This window comes from Oncorhynchus mykiss, chromosome 21 (assembly GCF_013265735.2).
Source record: "Oncorhynchus mykiss isolate Arlee chromosome 21, USDA_OmykA_1.1, whole genome shotgun sequence".
NCBI classification, from domain to species: Eukaryota; Metazoa; Chordata; class Actinopteri; order Salmoniformes; family Salmonidae; genus Oncorhynchus; species Oncorhynchus mykiss.
Window position 1 is genome coordinate 1,746,800 of NC_048585.1, and position 23,869 is coordinate 1,770,668.

Sequence of the window (23,869 nt, forward strand, 5' to 3'; positions counted from 1 at the left end):
TGTTTCTGATGTTTTTTTCTAGTAATGTGTTGATATTGATTACTGCATTGTTGTGTTTAGAGCTACAAGAAAGGAATTTGACTGTAGTTGTTCACGTGACATTACAACGTTTTAACTAAGACTTTTCCGTGGTCAGGAAAAATGTAACCTGGTCATTTTGCCATCAGCCGGGCACGAAGGTCAACGTTCAACTCCAGTTAGACGGGGTCTCACACACACAAACACACACTCAAACACACACTCAAACACACACTCAAACACACACTCAAACACACACTCAAACACACACTCAAACTCACACTCAAACTCACACACACACACACACTCAAACACACACACAAACACACACTCAAACACACACACACACACACACACACACACACACACAAGGGTCCCATCCTCATTGGTCTCTCCTCTCCTCCTCCCCTCCAGGTCGCGTGACGAACATTCCCGGGGGCATGGTAACAGACCAGTTTGGGATGATTGGCTTGTTAACGTTCATCAGGGCAGCGGAGACGGACCCTGGCATGGTGCACCTAGCACTGGGCAGTGACCTGACAACACTAGGACTCAACCTCAACTCGCCAGAGTAAGTCTGGTCGTCTCTAGGACATTTAGAAACTCTCTCAACAGGACCTGGGAATAACTGATCCAGGAGCAGTTTAGGCTGCAGCCGTAGTTAGACTCTTATGGAGGACGTTTAGAAACTCTCTCAACAGGACCTGGGAATAACTGATCCAGGAGCAGTTTAGGCTGCAGCCGTAGTTAGACTCTAATTTATGGAGTCAGACGGAGTGACACTTCATTATCCATCAGTAGATGCAGTATAATAAACTGATGTGCTGTGTGGTGTAGCTGCTGTCTTTCTGTGGTGTAGCTGCTGTCTGTCTGTGGTGTAGCTGCTGTCTGTCTGTGGTGTAGCTGCTGTCTGTCTGTGGTGTAGCTGCTGTCTGTCTGTGGTGTAGCTGCTGTCTGTGCTGTGGTGTAGCTGCTGTCTGTCTGTGCTGTGTGGTGTAGCTGCTGTCTGTCTGTGCTGTGTGGTGTAGCTGCTGTCTGTCTGTGCTGTGTGGTGTAGCTGCTGTCTGTCTGTGCTGTGTGGTGTAGCTGCTGTCTGTCTGTGCTGTGTGGTGTAGCTGCTGTCTGTGCTGTGTGGTGTAGCTGCTGTCTGTGCTGTGTGGAGTAGCTGCTGTCTGTCTGTGCTGTGAGGAGTAGCTGCTGTCTGTCTGTGCTGTGAGGAGTAGCTGCTGTCTGTCTGATGTGCTGTGAGGAGTAACTGCTGTCTGTCTGATGTGCTGTGAGGAGTAGCTGCTGTCTGTCTGTCTGATGTGCTGTGAGGAGTAGCTGCTGTCTGTCTGCTGTGAGGAGTAGCTGCTGTCTGTCTGATGTGCTGTGAGGAGTAGCTGCTGTCTGTCAGTCTGATGTGCTGTAAGGAGTAGCAGCTGTCTGTCTGTGGTGTAGCTGCTGTCTGTCTGTGGTGTAGCTGCTGTCTGTCTGTGGTGTAGCTGCTGTCTGTCTGTCTGATGTGCTGTAAGGAGTAGCAGCTGTCTGTCTGTGGTGTAGCTGCTGTCTGTCTGTGGTGTAGCTGCTGTCTGTCTGTGGTGTAGCTGCTGTCTGTGTTGTGTGGAGTAGCTGCTGTCTGTCTGTGGTGTAGCTGCTGTCTGTCTGCTGTGTGGTGTAGCTGCTGTCTGTCTGATGTGCTGTGAGGAGTAGCTGCTGTCTGTGCTGTGTGGAGTAGCTGCTGTCTGTCTGATGTGCTGTGAGGAGTAGCTGCTGTCTGTCTGATGTGCTGTGAGGAGTAGCTGCTGTCTGTCTGATGTGCTGTGAGGAGTAGCTGCTGTCTGTCTGATGTGCTGTGAGGAGTAGCTGCTGTCTGTCTGATGTGCTGTGAGGAGAAGCTGCTGTCTCTGTCTGATGTGCTGTGAGGAGAAGCTGCTGTCTCTGTCTGATGTGCTGTGAGGAGAAGCTGCTGTCTCTGTCTGATGTGCTGTTAGGAGTAGCTGCTGTCTGTCTGTCTGATGTGCTGTGAGGAGTAGCTGTGTTCTGTCTGTGCTGTGAGGAGTAGCTGCTGTCTGTCTGTGCTGTGAGGAGTAGCTGTTGTCTGTCCGATGTGCTCTGAGGAGTAGCTGCTGTCTGTCTGATGTGCTGTGAGGAGTAGCTGCTGTCTGTCATTCTGATGTGCTGTGAGGAGTAGCAGCTGTCTTTGTCTGTCTAATGTGATGTGAGGAGTAGCTGCTGTCTGTCTGTCTGTGAGGAGTAGCAGCTGTCTGTCTGTGCTGTGATGAGCAGCAGCAGCTGTCTGTCTAATGTGATGTGAGGAGTAGCTTCTGTCTGTCTAATGTGATGTGATGAGTAGCAGCAGCTGTCTGTCTAATGTGATGTGATGAGCAGCAGCAGCTGTCTGTCTAATGTGATGTGATGAGCAGCAGCAGCTGTCTGTCTAATGTGATGTGAGGAGTAGCTTCTGTCTGTCTAATGTGATGTGATGAGCAGCAGCAGCTGTCTGTCTAATGTGATGTGATGAGTAGCAGCAGCTGTCTGTCTAATGTGATGTGATGAGCAGCAGCAGCTGTCTGTCTAATGTGATGTGATGAGCAGCAGCAGCTGTCTGTCTAATGTGATGTGAGGAGTAGCTTCTGTCTGTCTAATGTGATGTGATGAGCAGCAGCAGCTGTCTGTCTAATGTGATGTGATGAGTAGCAGCAGCTGTCTGTCTAATGTGATGTGATGAGTAGCAGCAGCTGTCTGTCTAATGTGATGTGAGGAGCAGCAGCAGCTGTCTGTCTAATGTGATGTGAGGAGTAGCAGCAGCTGTCTGTCTAATGTGATGTGATGAGTAGCAGCTTCTGTCTGTCTAATGTGATGTGATGAGTAGCAGCAGCTGTCTGTCTAATGTGATGTGATGAGTAGCAGCTGTCTGTAATGTGATGTGATGAGTAGCAGCAGCTGTCTGTCTAATGTGATGTGATGAGCAGCAGCAGCTGTCTGTCTAATGTGATGTGAGGAGTAGCAGCAGCTGTCTGTCTAATGTGATGTGATGAGTAGCAGCAGCTGTCTGTCTAATGTGATGTGATGAGTAGCAGCAGCTGTCTGTCTAATGTGATGTGATGAGCAGCAGCAGCTGTCTGTCTAATGTGATGTGAGGAGTAGCAGCAGCTGTCTGTCTAATGTGATGTGAGGAGTAGCTTCTGTCTGTCTAATGTGATGTGAGGAGTAGCTTCTGTCTGTCTAATGTGATGTGATGAGTAGCAGCAGTTGTCTGTCTAATGTGATGTGATGAGTAGCAGCAGCTGTCTGTCTAATGTGATGTGAGGAGTAGCAGCAGCTGTCTGTCTGATGTGATGAGCAGCAGCAGCTGTCTGTCTAATGTGATGTGATGAGCAGCAGCAGCTGTCTGTCTAATGTGATGTGAGGAGTAGCTTCTGTCTGTCTAATGTGATGTGATGAGCAGCAGCAGCTGTCTGTCTAATGTGATGTGAGGAGTAGCAGCAGCTGTCTGTCTAATGTGATGTGATGAGTAGCAGCAGCTGTCTGTCTAATGTGATGTGATGAGCAGCAGCAGCTGTCTGTCTAATGTGATGTGAGGAGTAGCAGCAGCTGTCTGTCTAATGTGATGTGATGAGCAGCAGCAGCTGTCTGTCTAATGTGATGTGAGGAGTAGCAGCAGCTGTCTGTCTAATGTGATGTGAGGAGTAGCTTCTGTCTGTCTAATGTGATGTGAGGAGTAGCTTCTGTCTGTCTAATGTGATGTGATGAGTAGCAGCAGCTGTCTGTCTAATGTGATGTGAGGAGTAGCAGCAGCTGTCTGTCTAATGTGATGTGAGGAGTAGCTTCTGTCTGTCTAATGTGATGTGAGGAGTAGCTTCTGTCTGTCTAATGTGATGTGATGAGCAGCAGCAGCTGTCTGTCTAATGTGATGTGAGGAGTAGCAGCAGCTGTCTGTCTAATGTGATGTGATGAGTAGCAGCAGCTGTCTGTCTAATGTGATGTGATGAGTAGCAGCAGCTGTCTGTCTAATGTGATGTGATGAGTAGCAGCAGCTGTCTGTCTAATGTGATGTGAGGAGTAGCTTCTGTCTGTCTAATGTGATGTGATGAGCAGCAGCAGCTGTCTGTCTAATGTGATGTGAGGAGTAGCAGCAGCTGTCTGTCTAATGTGATGTGATGAGTAGCAGCAGCTGTCTGTCTAATGTGATGTGATGAGCAGCAGCAGCTGTCTGTCTAATGTGATGTGAGGAGTAGCAGCAGCTGTCTGTCTAATGTGATGTGATGAGTAGCAGCAGCTGTCTGTCTAATGTGATGTGATGAGTAGCAGCAGCTGTCTGTCTAATGTGATGTGATGAGCAGCAGCAGCTGTCTGTCTAATGTGATGTGATGAGCAGCAGCAGCTGTCTGTCTAATGTGATGTGAGGAGTAGCAGCAGCTTTCTGTCTAATGTGATGTGAGGAGTAGCTTCTGTCTGTCTAATGTGATGTGATGAGCAGCAGCAGCTGTCTGTCTAATGTGATGTGATGAGCAGCAGCAGCTGTCTGTCTAATGTGATGTGAGGAGTAGCTTCTGTCTGTCTAATGTGATGTGATGAGTAGCAGCAGCTGTCTGTCTAATGTGATGTGAGGAGTAGCAGCAGCTGTCTGTCTAATGTGATGTGAGGAGTAGCTTCTGTCTGTCTAATGTGATGTGAGGAGTAGCAGCAGCTGTCTGTCTAATGTGATGTGATGAGCAGCAGCAGCTGTCTGTCTAATGTGATGTGAGGAGTAGCTTCTGTCTGTCTGTCTAATGTGATGTGATGAGCAGCAGCAGCTGTCTGTCTAATGTGATGTGAGGAGTAGCAGCAGCTGTCTGTCTAATGTGATGTGAGGAGTAGCTTCTGTCTGTCTAATGTGATGTGAGGAGTAGCAGCAGCTGTCTGTCTAATGTGATGTGATGAGCAGCAGCAGCTGTCTGTCTAATGTGATGTGAGGAGTAGCAGCAGCTGTCTGTCTAATGTGATGTGAGGAGCAGCAGCAGCTGTCTGTCTAATGTGATGTGAGGAGTAGCAGCAGCTGTCTGTCTAATGTGATGTGATGAGCAGCAGCAGCTGTCTGTCTAATGTGATGTGAGGAGTAGCTTCTGTCTGTCTAATGTGATGTGAGGAGTAGCAGCAGCTGTCTGTCTAATGTGATGTGAGGAGTAGCAGCAGCTGTCTGTCTAATGTGATGTGATGAGCAGCAGCAGCTGTCTGTCTAATGTGATGTGAGGAGTAGCTTCTGTCTGTCTAATGTGATGTGAGGAGTAGCAGCAGCTGTCTGTCTAATGTGCTGTGATGAGCAGCAGCAGCTGTCTGTCTAATGTGATGTGAGGAGTAGCTTCTGTCTGTCTAATGTGATGTGATGAGCAGCAGCAGCTGTCTGTCTAATGTGATGTGATGAGCAGCAGCAGCTGTCTGTCTAATGTGATGTGATGAGCAGCAGCAGCTGTCTGTCTAATGTGATGTGAGGAGTAGCTTCTGTCTGTCTAATGTGATGTGATGAGCAGCAGCAGCTGTCTGTCTAATGTGATGTGATGAGTAGCAGCAGCTGTCTGTCTAATGTGATGTGAGGAGTAGCAGCAGCTGTCTGTCTAATGTGATGTGATGAGCAGCAGCAGCTGTCTGTCTAATGTGATGTGATGAGTAGCAGCAGCTGTCTGTCTAATGTGATGTGATGAGCAGCAGCAGCTGTCTGTCTAATGTGCTGTGATGAGCAGCAGCAGCTGTCTGTCTAATGTGATGTGATGAGTAGCAGCAGCTGTCTGTCTAATGTGATGTGATGAGCAGCAGCAGCTGTCTGTCTAATGTGATGTGATGAGTAGCAGCAGCTGTCTGTCTAATGTGATGTGAGGAGTAGCAGCAGCTGTCTGTCTAATGTGATGTGATGAGCAGCAGCAGCTGTCTGTCTAATGTGCTGTGATGAGCAGCAGCAGCTGTCTGTCTAATGTGATGTGATGAGTAGCAGCTTCTGTCTGTCTAATGTGATGTGAGGAGTAGCAGCAGCTGTCTGTCTAATGTGATGTGAGGAGTAGCTTCTGTCTGTCTAATGTGATGTGAGGAGTAGCTTCTGTCTGTCTAATGTGATGTGATGAGTAGCAGCAGCTGTCTGTCTAATGTGATGTGAGGAGTAGCAACAGCTGTCTGTCTAATGTGATGTGAGGAGTAGCTTCTGTCTGTCTAATGTGATGTGAGGAGTAGCTTCTGTCTGTCTAATGTGATGTGATGAGCAGCAGCAGCTGTCTGTCTAAGCTGCTGCTGCTCATCACATCACATTAGACAGACAGCTGCTGCTGCTCATCACATCACATTAGACAGACAGAAGCTACTCCTCACATCACATTAGACAGACAGCTGCTGCTACTCCTCACATCACATTAGACAGACAGCTGCTGCTACTCATCACATCACATTAGACAGACAGCTGCTGCTGCTCATCACATCACATTAGACAGACAGAAGCTACTCCTCACATCACATTAGACAGACAGCTGCTGCTGCTCATCACATCACATTAGACAGACAGCTGCTGCTGCTCATCACATCACATTAGACAGACAGCTGCTGCTGCTCATCACATCAGACAGACAGCTGCTGCTACTCCTCACATCACATTAGACAGACAGCTGCTGCTACTCATCACATCACATTAGACAGACAGCTGCTGCTACTCCTCACATCACATTAGACAGACAGCTGCTGCTACTCATCACATCACATTAGACAGACAGCTGCTGCTACTCCTCACATCACATTAGACAGACAGCTGCTGCTGCTCATCACATCACATGTCTGTCTAATGTGATGTGATGAGCAGCTTCTGTCTGTCTAATGTGATGTGAGGAGTAGCTTCTGTCTGTCTAATGTGATGTGAGGAGTAGCTTCTGTCTGTCTAATGTGATGTGAGGAGTAGCAGCAGCTGTCTGTCTAATGTGATGTGATGAGCAGCAGCAGCTGTCTGTCTAATGTGATGTGAGGAGTAGCAGCAGCTGTCTGTCTAATGTGATGTGAGGAGCAGCAGCAGCTGTCTGTCTAATGTGATGTGATGAGCAGCAGCAGCTGTCTGTCTAATGTGATGTGAGGAGTAGCAGCAGCTGTCTGTCTAATGTGATGTGAGGAGTAGCTTCTGTCTGTCTAATGTGATGTGAGGAGTAGCTTCTGTCTGTCTAATGTGATGTGATGAGCAGCAGCAGCTGTCTGTCTAATGTGATGTGAGGAGTAGCAACAGCTGTCTGTCTAATGTGATGTGAGGAGTAGCTTCTGTCTGTCTAATGTGATGTGAGGAGTAGCAGCAGCTGTCTGTCTAATGTGATGTGAGGAGTAGCAGCAGCTGTCTGTCTAATGTGATGTGATGAGCAGCAGCAGCTGTCTGTCTAATGTGATGTGAGGAGTAGCAGCAGCTGTCTGTCTAATGTGATGTGAGGAGTAGCTTCTGTCTGTCTAATGTGATGTGAGGAGTAGCTTCTGTCTGTCTAATGTGATGTGAGGAGTAGCAGCAGCTGTCTGTCTAATGTGATGTGAGGAGTAGCAGCAGCTGTCTGTCTAATGTGATGTGAGGAGTAGCTTCTGTCTGTCTAATGTGATGTGATGAGCAGCAGCAGCTGTCTGTCTAATGTGATGTGATGAGTAGCAGCAGCTGTCTGTCTAATGTGATGTGAGGAGTAGCTTCTGTCTGTCTAATGTGATGTGATGAGCAGCAGCAGCTGTCTGTCTAATGTGATGTGATGAGCAGCAGCAGCTGTCTGTCTAATGTGATGTGAGGAGTAGCAGCAGCTGTCTGTCTAATGTGATGTGAGGAGTAGCTTCTGTCTGTCTAATGTGATGTGAGGAGTAGCTTCTGTTTGTCTAATGTGATGTGATGAGCAGCAGCAGCTGTCTGTCTAATGTGATGTGATGAGCAGCAGCAGCTGTCTGTCTAATGTGATGTGAGGAGTAGCAGCAGCTGTCTGTCTAATGTGATGTGAGGAGTAGCTTCTGTCTGTCTAATGTGATGTGAGGAGTAGCTTCTGTCTGTCTAATGTGATGTGATGAGCAGCAGCAGCTGTCTGTCTAATGTGATGTGATGAGTAGCAGCAGCTGTCTGTCTAATGTGATGTGATGAGTAGCAGCAGCTGTCTGTCTAATGTGATGTGATGAGCAGCAGCAGCTGTCTGTCTAATGTGATGTGAGGAGTAGCAGCAGCTGTCTGTCTAATGTGATGTGCGTTCAGCTGACAGAGACGTTACACAGTTACAATACAATGTGGTCCAGCTGCTCCACTCTGCCTGTGTAGGGTAACTGCTGTCTCTCTGTCTGTGCTGTGTAGGGTAACTGCTGTCTCTCTGTCTGTGCTGTGTAGGGTAACTGCTGTCTCTCTGTCTGTGCTGTGTAGGGTAACTGCTGTCTGTCTCTCTGTGGGTAGTGATGTGACGAGTTTCATTATCTACATAGCTGGAGGGTTAGTGGAGTTACATCGCCTGTGTTTGGTGACGACGCCCCTCAGACCAAAGGCTTCTGTTAAGCATTTCTCATGCACCAAATGTCAGCTGTGCACCGTGTGTGCACCGTGTGTGCACCGTGTGTGCACCGTGTGTGCACTGTGTAAAGATAACTGCTAAGCCACTGAAGGCTGTCTGATCATAGCCTGTGTGTTGTCTCAGGGAGCCACACCCCTAACACCCGCCCACTCTGGATCACCTGCGCTATTGATTGGTCAGAGGTGAGCCAGCAGCATACCACCCTGCATATCACTGCTGGCTTGATTCTGAAGCTAAGCAGGGTTGGTCCTGGTCGGTCCCTGGATGGTCCCTGGATGGGAGACCAGATGCTGCTGGAAGTGGTGTTGGAGGGCCAGTAGGAGGCACTCTATCCTCTGGTCTAAAACAATATATCCCAATGCTACGGGCTGTTACTGGGAGTAGAACGGGCTGTTACTGGGAGTAGAACGGGCTGTTACTGGGAGTAGAACGGGCTGTTACTGGGAGTAGAACGGGCTGTTACTGGGAGTAGAACGGGCTGTTACTGGGAGTAGAACGGGCTGTTACTGGGAGTAGAACGGGCTGTTACTGGGAGTAGAACGGGCTGTTACTGGGAGTAGAACGGGCTGTTACTGGGAGTAGAACGGGCTGTTACTGGGAGTAGAACGGGCTGTTACTGGGAGTAGAACGGGCTGTTACTGGGAGTAGAACGGGCTGTTACTGGGAGTAGAACGGGCTGTTACTGGGAGTAGAACGGGCTGTTACTGGGAGTAGAACGGGCTGTTACTGGGAGTAGAACGGGCTGTTACTGGGAGTAGAACGGGCTGTTACTGGGAGTAGAACGGGCTGTTACTGGGAGTAGAACGGGCTGTTACTGGGAGTAGAACGGGCTGTTACTGGGAGTAGAGCGGGCTGTTACTGGGAGTAGAGCGGGCTGTTACTGGGAGTAGAGCGGGCTGTTACTGGGAGTAGAGCGGGCTGTTACTGGGAGTGGAACGGGCTGTTACTGGGAGTGGAACGGGCTGTTACTGGGAGTGGAACGGGCTGTTACTGGGAGTGGAACGGGCTTGTTACTGGGAGTGGAGCGGGCTGTTACTGGGAGTGGAGCGGGCTGTTACTGGGAGTGGAGCGGGCTGTTACTGGGAGTGGAGCGGGCTGTTACTGGGAGTGGAGCGGGCTGTTACTGGGAGTGGAGCGGGCTGTTACTGGGAGTGGAGCGGGCTGTTACTGGGAGTGGAGCGGGCTGTTACTGGGAGTAGAGCGGGCTGTTACTGGGAGTAGAGCGGGCTGTTACTGGGAGTAGAGCGGGCTGTTACTGGGAGTAGAGCGGGCTGTTACTGGGAGTAGAGCGGGCTGTTACTGGGAGTAGAGCGGGCTGTTACTGGGAGTAGAGCGGGCTGTTACTGGGAGTAGAGCGGGCTGTTACTGGGAGTAGAGCGGGCTGTTACTGGGAGTAGAGCGGGCTGTTACTGGGAGTAGAACGGGCTGTTACTGGGAGTAGAACGGGCTGTTACTGGGAGTAGAACGGGCTGTTACTGGGAGTAGAACGGGCTGTTACTGGGAGTAGAACGGGCTGTTACTGGGAGTAGAACGGGCTGTTACTGGGAGTGGAGCGGGCTGTTACTGGGAGTGGAGCGGGCTGTTACTGGGAGTGGAGCGGGCTGTTACTGGGAGTGGAGCGGGCTGTTACTGGGAGTGGAGCGGGCTGTTACTGGGAGTGGAGCGGGCTGTTACTGGGAGTGGAACGGGCTGTTACTGGGAGTGGAACGGGCTGTTACTGGGAGTGGAACGGGCTGTTACTGGGAGTGGAGCGGGCTGTTACTGGGAGTGGAGCGGGCTGTTACTGGGAGTGGAGCGGGCTGTTACTGGGAGTGGAGCGGGCTGTTACTGGGAGTGGAGCGGGCTGTTACTGGGAGTGGAGCGGGCTGTTACTGGGAGTGGAACGGGCTGTTACTGGGAGTGGAACGGGCTGTTACTGGGAGTGGAACGGGCTGTTACTGGGAGTGGAACGGGCTGTTACTGGGAGTGGAACGGGCTGTTACTGGGAGTGGAACGGGCTGTTCCTGGGAGTGGAACGGGCTGTTACTGGGAGTGGAACGGGCTGTTACTGGGAGTAGAACGGGCTGTTACTGGGAGTAGAGCGGGCTGTTACTGGGAGTAGAGCGGGCTGTTACTGGGAGTAGAGCGGGCTGTTACTGGGAGTAGAGCGTGCTGTTACTGGGAGTAGAACGGGCTGTTACTGGGAGTAGAACGGGCTGTTACTGGGAGTAGAACGGGCTGTTACTGGGAGTGGAGCGGGCTGTTACTGGGAGTGGAGCGGGCTGTTACTGGGAGTGGAACGGGCTGTTACTGGGAGTGGAGCGGGCTGTTACTGGGAGTGGAGCGGGCTGTTACTGGGAGTGGAGCGGGCTGTTACTGGGAGTGGAACGGGCTGTTACTGGGAGTGGAACGGGCTGTTACTGGGAGTGGAACGGGCTGTTACTGGGAGTGGAACGGGCTGTTACTGGGAGTGGAACGGGTTGTTACTGGGAGTGGAACGGGCTGTTACTGGGAGTGGAACGGGCTGTTACTGGGAGTGGAACGGGCTGTTACTGGGAGTGGAGCGGGCTTGTTACTGGGAGTAGAGCGGGCTTGTTACTGGGAGTGGAACGGGCTGTTACTGGGAGTGGAACGGGCTGTTACTGGGAGTGGAACGGGCTGTTACTGGGAGTGGAGCGGGCTGTTACTGGGAGTGGAGCGGGCTGTTACTGGGAGTGGAGCGGGCTGTTACTGGGAGTGGAGCGGGCTGTTACTGGGAGTGGAGCGGGCTGTTACTGGGAGTGGAGCGGGCTGTTACTGGGAGTGGAGCGGGCTGTTACTGGGAGTAGAGCGGGCTGTTACTGGGACAAGGTGAGGAGTGGCTCTTTCACACACCTGTACACCTCTCTTGGCATCTCCCTCCTCCAGTCATAAGAAGATGAGCAGCCTTCACTAATCAGTAGTCCTGCTACATGTTGTCTCCTCCTGACGGCCTGAGAGTAGTAGCAGGCAGCTGATCTCTGCTGTAGCCTCCTGAAAAACACACTCACTGGACAATAGGCTGCTATTATGTCCAATTCTGTCATTTTTTTTAAATCGAAAAACGAAGAGAATGACACGCCATTGTAACCTGTTAACATGGCAACGAAATAATCTGTCAGTAACAGCATGACCACTTTCTCGTCCTTCAGAAACCTGTACCCCAAGTTTGCGTCTCCCTGGGCGTCAGCACCGTGTCGACCCCAGGACATCGGTACGTATCCTACCCAGCCAGAGTGCTCTGGAGGTGGGATAGATTCTGCCAGTTTCCCCGTCTGGTTCTCTCTAACCACTTCTCTCTTCACTTCCAGACTTCCATGTTCCATCTGAGTATTTAACCAACATTCACATAAGGGACAAGGTATGTACCTCAGAGACAGAATAAACCCACCCAGGGTTGGGTTGCTGTTGGCCAACATGGCAACAACACACCACCATTCACCCTTATGGCAGCCCCCCCGCACCTCTCTGATTCAGACCTTCTTCTAAGTTGTTCATTAAGGATGGTTAAAGTACTTTTTCTAACCAGCTCAATGTAACGTTGTTGTTTTGACCCTCGTGTTATTGGCCCCTCTGTTTGGGTGCACTAGCAACACTTGTTGTAACTGCTCTGTCCACTGTGAGAGTTGAATCATCTTTTTGTCTAGCATGGTTGAGATAGGAATGGCACGGTTAGCTTCTGTTGATGGTGCCAGGTAGCTGACTAGATCAATAACCTGTTGCCCCTCTCCCTCCACTCCCTCCCCCCTCTCCCTCTTTCCCCTCCTCTCTTTTCCCCCTCTCTCTCCCTCTTTCCCCCGCTCTTTCCTCCCCTCTCCCTCTTTTCCTCCCCTCTCCCTCTTTTCCTCCCCTCTCCCTCTTTTCCTCCCCTCTCCCTCTTTTCCTCCCCTCTCCCTCTTTTCCTCCCCTCTCTCTCTTTTCCTCCCCTCTCCCTCTTTTCCTCCCCTCTCCCTCTTTTCCTCCCCTCTCCCTCTTTTCCTCCCCTCTCCCTCTTTTCCTCCCCTCTCCCTCTTTTCCTCCCCTCTCCCTCTTTTCCTCCCCTCTCCCTCTTTTCCTCCCCTCTCTCTCTTTTCCTCCCCTCTCCCTCTTTTCCTCCCCTCTCCCTCTTTTCCTCCCCTCTCCCTCTTTTCCTCCCCTCTCCCTCTTTTCCTCCCCTCTCCCTCTTTTCCTCCCCTCTCCCTCTTTTCCTCCCCTCTCTCTCTTTTCCTCCCCTCTCTCTCTCTTTTCCCCCCTCTCTCTCCCTCTTTTCCCTCTTTCTTTTCCCCTCTCGCTCTCTTTTCCTCCCCTCTCTCTCTCTTCCTCCCCTCCCCTCTCCTCTCTCCAGCTTGCTGCAATCAAACTGTCTCGGTATGGGGAGGACCTGCTGTTCTATCTTTACTACATGAACGGAGGAGACCTCCTCCAGCTGCTGGCAGCAGTAGAGCTGTACGTATACAGACACACCACACTGTGTGAAGGATGCTCCTCAGCTGGGCTAGCTAGTGTCTGCTATGGTAACAGGCTTGGTGAGGTGTTTGTTTTACTCACCTTTTCTTGTGAAGGAGCGCCCTCCTCTGGGTTGTAGTGGTACTGACGTGGAACATGAAGCAGAACATACCTCAATGTAGTCAGGCCCCTTCTGCCACCTCTATGTAGTCAGGCCCCTTCTGCTACCTCTATGTAGTCAGGCCCCCTTCTGCCACCTCTATGTAGTCAGGCCCCTTCTGCTACCTCTATGTAGTTTGGCCCCTTCTGCTACCTCTATGTAGTCTGTCAGGCCCCTTCTGCTACCTCTATGTAGTCTGCCACCTCTATGTAGTCTGGCCCCCTCCTGCTACCTCTATGTAGTCTGGCCCCCTCCTGCTACCTCTATGTAGTCTGGCCCCCTCCTGCTACCTCTATGTAGTCTGGCCCCCTTCTGCTACCTCTATGTAGTCAGGCCCCCTTCTGCTACCTCTATGTAGTTTGGCCCCTTCTGCTACCTCTATGTAGTCTGTCAGGCCCCTTCTGCTACCTCTATGTAGTCAGGCCCCTTCTGCTACCTCTATGTAGTCTGGCCCCTTCTGATACCTCTATGTAGTCTGGCCCCTTCTGCTACCTCTATGTAGTCTGGCCCCTTCTGCTACCTCTATGTAGTCTGGCCCCTTCTGCTACCTCTATGTAGTCTGGCCCCTTCTGCTACCTCTATGTAGTCTGGCCCCTTCTGATACCTCTATGTAGTCTGGCCCCTTCTGCTACCTCTATGTAGTCTGGCCCCTTCTGCCACCTCTATGTAGTCTGGCGCCTTCTGCTACCTCTATGTAGTCTGGCCCCTTCTGCTACCTCTATGTAGTCTGTCAGGCCCCTTCTGCTACCTCTATGTAGTCTGGCCCCTTCTGCCACCTCTATGTAGTCTGGCCCCTTCTGCTACCTCTATGTAGTCTGGCCCCTTCTGCTACCTCTATGTAGTCTGTCAGGCCCCTTCTGCTACCTCTATGTAGTCTGCCACCTCTATGTAGTCTGGCCCCCTCCTGCTACCTCTATGTAGTCTGGCCCCCTTCTGCTACCTCTATGTAGTCAGGCCCCCTTCTGCTACCTCTATGTAGTTTGGCCCCTTCTGCTACCTCTATGTAGTCTGTCAGGCCCCTTCTGCTACCTCTATGTAGTCTGACACCTCTATGTAGTCTGGCCCCCTTCTGCCACCTCTATGTAGTCAGGCCCCTTCTGCTACCTCTATGTAGTCTGGCCCCTTCTGATACCTCTATGTAGTCTGGCCCCTTCTGCTACCTCTATGTAGTCTGGCCCCTTCTGATACCTCTATGTAGTCTGGCCCCTTCTGATACCTCTATGTAGTCTGGCCCCTTCTGATACCTCTATGTAGTCTGGCCCCTTCTGCTACCTCTATGTAGTCTGGCCCCTTCTGCCACCTCTATGTAGTCTGGCGCCTTCTGCTACCTCTATGTAGTCTGGCCCCTTCTGCTACCTCTATGTAGTCTGTCAGGCCCCTTCTGCTACCTCTATGTAGTCTGGCCCCTTCTGCCACCTCTATGTAGTCTGGCCCCTTCTGCTACCTCTATGTAGTCTGGCCCCTTCTGCTACCTCTATGTAGTCTGTCAGGCCCCTTCTGCTACCTCTATGTAGTCTGCCACCTCTATGTAGTCTGGCCCCCTCCTGCTACCTCTATGTAGTCTGGCCCCCTTCTGCTACCTCTATGTAGTCAGGCCCCCTTCTGCTACCTCTATGTAGTTTGGCCCCTTCTGCTACCTCTATGTAGTCTGTCAGGCCCCTTCTGCTACCTCTATGTAGTCTGACACCTCTATGTAGTCTGGCCCCCTTCTGCCACCTCTATGTAGTCAGGCCCCTTCTGCTACCTCTATGTAGTCTGGCCCCTTCTGATACCTCTATGTAGTCTGGCCCCTTCTGCTACCTCTATGTAGTCTGGCCCCTTCTGATACCTCTATGTAGTCTGGCCCCTTCTGATACCTCTATGTAGTCTGGCCCCTTCTGATACCTCTATGTAGTCTGGCCCCTTCTGCCACCTCTATGTAGTCTGGCCCCTTCTGCCACCTCTATGTAGTCTGGCCCCTTCTGCCACCTCTATGTAGTCTGGCCCCTTCTGCTACCTCTATGTAGTCTGGCCCCTTCTGCTACCTCTATGTAGTCTGGCCCCTTCTGCTACCTCTATGTAGTCTGGCCCCTTCTGCTACCTCTATGTAGTCTGGCCCCTTCTGCTCCCTCTATGTAGTCTGGCCCCTTTTGCTACCTCTATGTAGTCTGTCCCCTTCTGCTACCTCTATGTAGTCAGGCCCCTTCTGCCACCTCTATGTAGTCTGTCAGGCCCCTTCTGCCACCTCTATGTAGTCTGTCAGGCCCCTTCTGCCACCTCTATGTAGTCTGTCAGGCCCCTTCTGCCACCTCTATGTAGTCTGTCAGGCCCCTTCTGCCACCTCTATGTAGTCTGTCAGGCCCCTTCTGCCACCTCTATGTAGTCTGTCAGGCCCCTTCTGCCACCTCTATGTAGTCTGTCAGGCCCCTTCTGCCACCTCTATGTAGTCTGTCAGGCCCCTTCTGCCACCTCTATGTAGTCTGTCAGGCCCCTTCTGCCACCTCTATGTAGTCTGTCAGGCCCCTTCTGCCACCTCTATGTAGTCTGTCAGCCCCCTTCTGCCACCTCTATGTAGTCTGTCAGGCCCCTTCTGCCACCTCTATGTAGTCTGTCAGGCCCCTTCTGCCACCTCTATGTAGTCTGTCAGGCCCCTTCTGCCACCTCTATGTAGTCTGTCAGGCCCCTTCTGCCACCTCTATGTAGTCTGTCAGGCCCCCTTTTGCTACCTCTATGTAGTCTGTCAGGCCCCTTCTGCCACCTCTATGTAGTCTGGCCCCCTTCTGCTACCTCTATGTAGTCTGGCCCCCTTCTGCTACCTCTATGTAGTCTGGCCCCCTTCTGCTACCTCTATGTAGTCTGCCACCTCTATGTAGTTTGTTTTTCAAGTCTTATAATCAATTGATACTACCGTATACAATGCTCTGCCCTAACCTGTATGACCTGTGACCTGTGACCTCAGCTTCAACCGGGACTGGCGGTACCACAAGGAGGAGCGTGTGTGGATCACGCGGGCGCCGGGCATGGAGCCCACTCTGAAGACCAACGCCTATGAGAGAGGCACCTACTACTTCTTTGATTGTCTTAACTGGAGGAAAGTAGCCAAGGTGAAGGACAGAGGCTTGAGGACTGTTACCGTAGTTACAGTGCATTCAGAAAGTATTCAGACCCCTTGACTTTTTCCACATTTTCTTTGTTACAGCCTTATATAAAATTGATTTAAATTGTTTTTTCTACACACTCAACCCCATAAACAATTCGACATGTTTGCAAATGTATAATATATATTTTTTATAGAAATCTAAGATTTCTATAAGTATTCAGACACTTTACAGCCTTGAGTTTTCATGGGTAAGTTTGGCACACCTGTATTTGAGGAGTTTCTCCCATTCTTCTCGGGTTCTTGGTCAACTCCCTGACCAACGGCCTTTCTCCCCTGATTGCTCAGTTTGTCCTGGCTGACAGCTCTAGGAAGAGTCTTGGTGGTTCTAAAATTCTTCCATTTCAGAATGATAGAAACCACTGTGTCCTTCGGGACCTTCAATGCTGCAGAGATGTTTTGGTACCCTTCCCCAGATCTGTGCCTCGACACAATCCTGTCTCGGAGTTCTAAGGACAATTCCTTCAACCTCGTGGCTTGGTTATTTCTCTGACATGCACTGTCAACTGTGGGACCTTATATAGACAGGTGTGTGCCTTTCCAGATCATGTCCAAGTGGTAGAAGCATCTCTAATCAAAAATCAAATCAAATCAAATGTATTTGTCACATACACATGTTTAGCAGATGTTAATGCGAGTGTAGCGAAATGCTTGTGCTTCTAGTTGACGACAATGCAGTAATAACCAACAGGTAATCTAACAACTACTACCTTATACACACAAGTGTAAAGGGATAAAGAATATGTACATAAAGATAGATGAATGAGTGATGGTACAGTCTCTCGGTCCCAGCTTTGATGCACCTGTACTGACTTCGCCTTCTGGATGATAGCGGGGATGATCAATGGAAACAGGATGCACTGGAGCTCAATTTCCAGTCTCATAGCAAAGAGTCTGAATACTTATGTAAATAAGGTATTTCAATTTTTTATCTGTAATACATTTGAATATATTTTTTTTACCTGTTTTTGCTTTGTCATTATGGGGTATTGTGATGTCATTATGGGGTATTGTGATGTCATTATGGGGTATTGTGATGTCATTATGGGGTATTGTGATGTCATTATGGGGTATTGTGATGTCATTATGGGGTATTGTGATGTCATTATGGGGTATTGTGATGTCATTATGGGGTCTTGTGATGTCATTATGGGGTATTGTGATGTCATTATGGGGTATTGTGATGTCATTATGGGGTATTGTGATGTCATTATGGGGTATTGTGATGTCATTATGGGGTATTGTGATGTCATATTGTGATGTCATTATGGGGTATTGTGATGTCATTATGGTGTGTAGATTGATGAGGAAAAAACAATGTAATCCATTTTAGAATGAGGCTGTAACATAATGTGGAAAAGGGAAGGGGTCTGAATACTTTCCCAATGCGTTGTAGTGTTGTTGTTTTTGTGTGTGTGTGTGTGTGTGTGGGGGGGTGTTAAGGCAAGCTAATAATAACAGCTTTTCCAACTGCCAAAGTGTATGTGGTTTGGTATAGATGTGCTTTGTCATGCAGTTGTGGACATGTGTGTTTCCAACATGGACCCTTGACATGTGGGATCATTCACTCCCAGAGGATTTGTAGACCTGCTGATTCCCCCCCATAGAAAGCTTCTAGTATTGTTATATCATGTCCAATATTCTCCTCGATGTTCTGTATTTAATATGCTGCTTCAGCTGAACACTACCGTTATCCACTACCGTTATCCAATACCGTCGTCCACTACCGTTATCCACTGCTTCAGCTGAACACTACCGTTATCCACTACCGTTATCCACTACCGTTATCCAATACCGTCGTCCACTACCGTTATCCACTACCGTTATCCAATACCGTCGTCCACTACCGTTATCCACTGCTTCAGCTGAACACTACCGTTATCCACTACCGTTATCCACTACCGTTATCCACTACCGTCGTCCACTACCCTTATCCACTACCGTTATCCACTACCGTTATCCACTACCGTTATCCACTACCGTTATCCACTACCGTTATCCACTACCGTTATCCGTTATCCACTGCCGTTATCCACTACCGTTATCCACTACCGTTATCCACTACCGTTATCCACTACCGTTATCCACTACCGTTGTCCACTACCGTTATCCACTACCGTTATCCACTACCGTTGTCCACTACCGTTATCCACTACCGTTATCCACTACCGTTATCCACTACCGTTATCCACTGCTTCAGCTGAACACTACCGTTATCCACTACCGTTGTCCACTACCGTTATCCACTACCGTTATCCACTACCGTTGTCCACTACCGTTATCCACTACCGTTATCCACTACCGTTGTCCACTACCGTTATCCACTACCGTTATCCACTACCGTTGTCCACTACCGTTATCCACTACCGTTGTCCACTACCGTTGTCCACTACCGTTATCCACTACCGTTATCCACTACCGTTATCCACTGCTTCAGCTGAACACTACCGTTATCCACTACCGTTATCCACTACCGTTATCCAATACCGTCGTCCACTACCGTTATCCACTGCTTCAGCTGAACACTACCGTTATCCACTACCGTTATCCACTACCGTTATCCACTACCGTTATCCACTGCTTCAGCTGAACACTACCGTTATCCACTGCCGTTATCCACTACCGTTATCCAATACCGTCGTCCACTACCGTTATCCACTACCGTTATCCACTACCGTTATCCACTACCGTTGTCCACTACCGTTATCCACTACCGTTATCCACTACCGTTATCCACTACCGTTGTCCACTACCGTTATCCACTGCTTCAGCTGAACACTACCGTTATCCACTACCGTTATCCACTACCGTTATCCACTACCGTTATCCACTACCGTTATCCACTACCGTTATCCACTGCTTCAGCTGAACACTACCGTTATCCACTACCGTTATCCACTACCGTTATCCACTACCGTTATCCACTACCGTTATCCACTACCGTTATCCACTACCGTCGTCCACTACCGTTATCCACTGCTTCAGCTGAACACTACCGTTATCCACTACCGTTATCCACTACCGTTATCCACTACCGTCGTCCACTACCGTTATCACTGCTTCAGCTGAACACTACCGTTATCCACTACCGTTATCCACTACCGTCGTCCACTACCCTTATCCACTACCGTTATCCACTACCGTTATCCACTACCGTTATCCACTGCTTCAGCTGAACACTACCGTTATCCACTACCGTTATCCACTACCGTTATCCACTACCGTTATCCACTACCGTTATCCACTGCTTCAGCTGAACACTACCGTTATCCGCTACCCGCTACCGTTATCCACTACCGTCGTCCACTACCGTCATCCACTACCCTTATCCACTACCCTTATCCACTACCGTCGTCCACTACCGTCGTCCACTACCGTCGTCCACTACCGTCGTCCACTACCGTCGTCCACTACCGTTATCCACTACCGTCGTCCACTACCCTTATCCACTACCGTCGTCCACTACCGTCGTCCACTACCGTCGTCCACTGCCGTCGTCCACTACCGTCGTCCACTACCGTCGTCCACTACCGTCGTCCACTACCGTTGTCCACTACCGTCGTCCACTACCGTCGTCCACTACCGTCGTCCACTACCGTCGTCCACTACCCTTATCCACTACCGTCGTCCACTACCGTCGTCCACTACCGTCGTCCACTGCCGTCGTCCACTACCGTCGTCCACTACCGTTGTCCACTACCGTCGTCCACTACCGTCGTCCACTACCGTCGTCCACTACCCTTATCCACTACCGTCGTCCACTACCGTCGTCCACTACCGTCGTCCACTGCCGTCGTCCACTGCCGTCGTCCACTGCCGTTGTCCACTACCGTTATCCACTGCCGTTATCCACTGCTTCAGCTGAACACTACCGTTATCCACTACCGTTATCCACTACCGTTATCCACTGCTTCAGCTGAACACTACCGTTATCCACTACCGTCATCCACTACCGTCGTCCACTACCCTTATCCACTACCCTTATCCACTACCGTCGTCCACTACCGTCGTCCACTACCGTCGTCCACTACCGTCGTCCACTACCGTTGTCCACTACCGTTGTCCACTACCGTCGTCCACTACCGTTGTCCACTACCGTCGTCCACTACCGTCGTCCACTACCGTCGTCCACTACCCTTATCCACTACCGTCGTCCACTACCGTCGTCCACTACCGTCGTCCACTGCCGTCGTCCACTGCCGTTGTCCACTACCGTTATCCACTGCCGTTATCCACTACCGTTATCCGTTATCCACTACCGTTATCCACTGCCGTTATCCACTACCGTTATCCGTTATCCACTGCCGTTATCCACTACCGTTATCCGTTATCCACTGCCGTTATCCACTACCGTTATCCGTTATCCACTACCATTATCCACTGCCGTTATCCACTACCGTTATCCACTACCGTTATCCACTACCGTTATCCACTACCGTTATCCACTACCATTATCCACTACCGTTATCCACTACCGTTATCCGTTGTCCACTACCGTTATCCACTGCCGTTATCCACTGCCGTTATCCACTACCGTTATCCACTACCGTTATCCACTACCGTTATCCACTACCGTCATCCACTACCGTCGTCCACTACCGTCGTCCACTACCGTCATCCACTACCGTCGTCCACTACCGTTATCCACTACCGTCGTCCACTACCCTTATCCACTACCGTCGTCCACTACCGTCGTCCACTACCGTCGTCCACTACCGTCGTCCACTACCGTCGTCCACTGCCGTTGTCCACTGCCGTTGTCCACTGCCGTCGTCCACTACCGTCGTCCACTACCGTCGTCCACTACCGTCGTCCACTGCTTCAGCTGAACACTACCGTTATCCACTGCCGTCGTCCACTACCGTTATCCACTGCTTCAGCTGAACACTACCGTTATCCACTACCGTCGTCCACTACCGTCATCCACTACCGTCGTCCACTACCCTTATCCACTACCCTTATCCACTACCGTCGTCCACTACCGTCGTCCACTACCGTCGTCCACTACCGTCGTCCACTACCGTCGTCCACTACCGTTATCCACTGCTTCAGCTGAACACTACCGTTATCCACTACCGTCGTCCACTACCGTCATCCACTACCGTCATCCACTACCGTCGTCCACTACCCTTATCCACTACCCTTATCCACTACCGTCGTCCACTACCGTCGTCCACTACCGTCGTCCACTACCGTCGTCCACTACCGTCGTCCACTACCGTCGTCCACTACCGTCGTCCACTACCGTCGTCCACTGCCGTCGTCCACTGCCGTCATCCACTACCGTTATCCACTGCCGTTATCCACTACCGTTATCCGTTATCCACTACCGTTATCCACTGCCGTTATCCACTACCGTTATCCACTACCGTTATCCGTTATCCACTGCCGTTATCCACTGCCGTTATCCACTACCGTTATCCACTACCGTTATCCACTACCGTTATCCACTACCGTTATCCGTTATCCACTGCCGTTATCCACTACCGTTATCCACTACCGTTATCCACTGCCGTTATCCACTACCGTTATCCACTGCCGTTATCCACTACCGTTATCCACTACCGTTATCCACTACCGTTATCCACTGCCGTTATCCACTGCCGTTATCCACTGCCGTTATCCACTACCGTTATCCACTACCGTTATCCGTTATCCACTGCCGTTATCCACTACCGTTATCCACTGTCCACTACCCTCATCCACTACCGTCCCTAAAACCCTTGTTCCTCCCCTCCCTTTCTAGGAGTTTCATCTGGAATACGAGAAGCTAGAGGAGAGACCCCACGTGCCATCCACCTTCAACTACAACCCAGCCCAGCAAGCCTTCTGAGAGACTTCCTTCCCCTCGTTCTCAGTCCACCATGGGATCCTAGACCTGGTTAGAGTTCTGGTCCCTGGCCCTGGTTCCTCACAGCAGACAGACGGACAGACCTACAGACAGCGAATGCCGGTGTGGCTGGCTCAGGCATCCTGCTTTTTATTCCTCGACCATCCACCGTCTGGCAAATTGACTTTAGGCCAAATGGAGGGAAATCCGGCGACCATTTTGGCTCCGAGCAGGTCCTTCTTCCCCTGAACTGAATGATGTGCCGCCCAATCAGACGCTGGTTTCTCTTTTTTAAAATATATATTTTTTTTCTTTTCCCTGTTTTTCCCTGACCTTGTCCCTTTGTTTTGGTTGGTTGTCATTTTGAAAACATTCAGAACCTTTTTGTTTACGCCTCATTCTTCAGACCTCCCCATTGGTCACAAAGCACCATGACATCATAATACACACACACACACACAGACAGACCCTCTGACAGTGACAGACAAGGTTGATCTGTCATTATCCAACACAAGTGTTCAAAGAACACAGAAAATACCTCAACACAATGTTACTGTAGCAGAGTGGAAGACCCACAGACAGACAGACAGACCCACAGACGGACAGACAGACCCACAGACAGATAAACCCACAGACAGACAGACAGACCCACAGACGGACAAGAGGCCAGGAGAAAATGCAATGTTCATATTGTAGCTCTATTTCGTAATAAAAGAACACAAAAGATGTTTGTGGATTTGTTCATATTGTGAAGACAAGACCCACAATAGTTCAGTTTGGACATTAACTCTCAAACACACAACATTTATTTTCCTTCTGTTTATTCTGTCATTCGCTCCCTTTCCATCCACCATTTCTCTGCCCCTTTTCTGCCTACAAGAATTATCCACCAATCAGTGACAGACAACCTCCAGCTGTCCGTATTCACTGAGCCTCATCCTCCTTCCAGGGATGAACAGGAGAACAAGAGAGAACTGTCTTTGTTACAATTTAGTAATGAAAGTACAAAATGTTTTTCCATTTTTTGGGAGGGGGGGGGGGCTTACAGGCATCACAGATGAATAAAGAGATGTGTGCGATGTGTATATATTATATATATATGACATCTATTTTGGAGAAGATTTAAAAATAAATAAAAACAGACTTGTCGCCCCGGCTGTACCTCGTTTTTAGGAGGTGAGCACGGAGCGGCGCAATACTGGACGTACTGTACCACGTGGATAAAACAGGACTGTTCTGGGGACCATGCCTAACAACAACAACAACAACCTGGATTAAAACTGTACTGGAGCCAGTGGATAGAGGACGACAATAACTGGTCAGGACAGGGGACCATGCCTCACGCCCTGAACACTTTCAATTCAACAACCACAGCAAATAATGAAGAACACCAAGCGTTACAATCAAGGGTCAGATACATTCTCAGTGAGCCAATAAGAACACCCGTACGTACCCATGTGATGGTAGTTTTGGAGGGATGCGATTTGGAGAAAGATGAGGACTGAAGCACTTCACTTTGGCTGTTTTCAACAGCAGCTTTTCATAGGAAAAGAAAAAGCCAATAAAAATGAGATGAAGAAACAGTTGTGTTTTCTGATCACGTTCTGGAGAAAAGCTGCTTCTCTTTAATCAAGTAGAAAGGCTTTCTCCTGTATGCTGCGGTGTGGGGGGTTGATTTCCTCTGTGTGCCTGGCTTGTCTGTCTGCATGTGTCTGTCTGCGTGGGTCTGTCTGCGTGTGGCGCTGTGTGTCTGTCTCTGTGAGCCTGTCTGTGTGTGGCGCTGTGTGAGTCTGTCTGCGTGTGGA

The 23,869-nt window shown here is 50.1% G+C and overlaps 1 protein-coding gene across 3 annotated transcripts in view; it reads left to right on the forward strand.

Annotated features, from left to right (window-relative positions):
* LOC110499743 (CCR4-NOT transcription complex subunit 2) overlaps positions 1–22,855 on the forward strand; it is an 80,713-nt gene extending 57,858 nt beyond the window's left edge. For all 3 annotated transcript variants that reach the window (XM_036956584.1, XM_036956583.1, XM_036956585.1), the window contains 6 exons: positions 433–589; positions 11,666–11,727; positions 11,825–11,874; positions 12,838–12,938; positions 16,037–16,181; positions 21,981–22,855. In XM_036956584.1, the coding sequence (XP_036812479.1) occupies positions 433–589; positions 11,666–11,727; positions 11,825–11,874; positions 12,838–12,938; positions 16,037–16,181; positions 21,981–22,067 (602 nt within the window). In that variant the 3' untranslated portion in view covers positions 22,068–22,855. The remainder of the gene's footprint in view (positions 1–432; positions 590–11,665; positions 11,728–11,824; positions 11,875–12,837; positions 12,939–16,036; positions 16,182–21,980) is intronic.
* Positions 22,856–23,869: the final 1,014 nt, after the last annotated feature.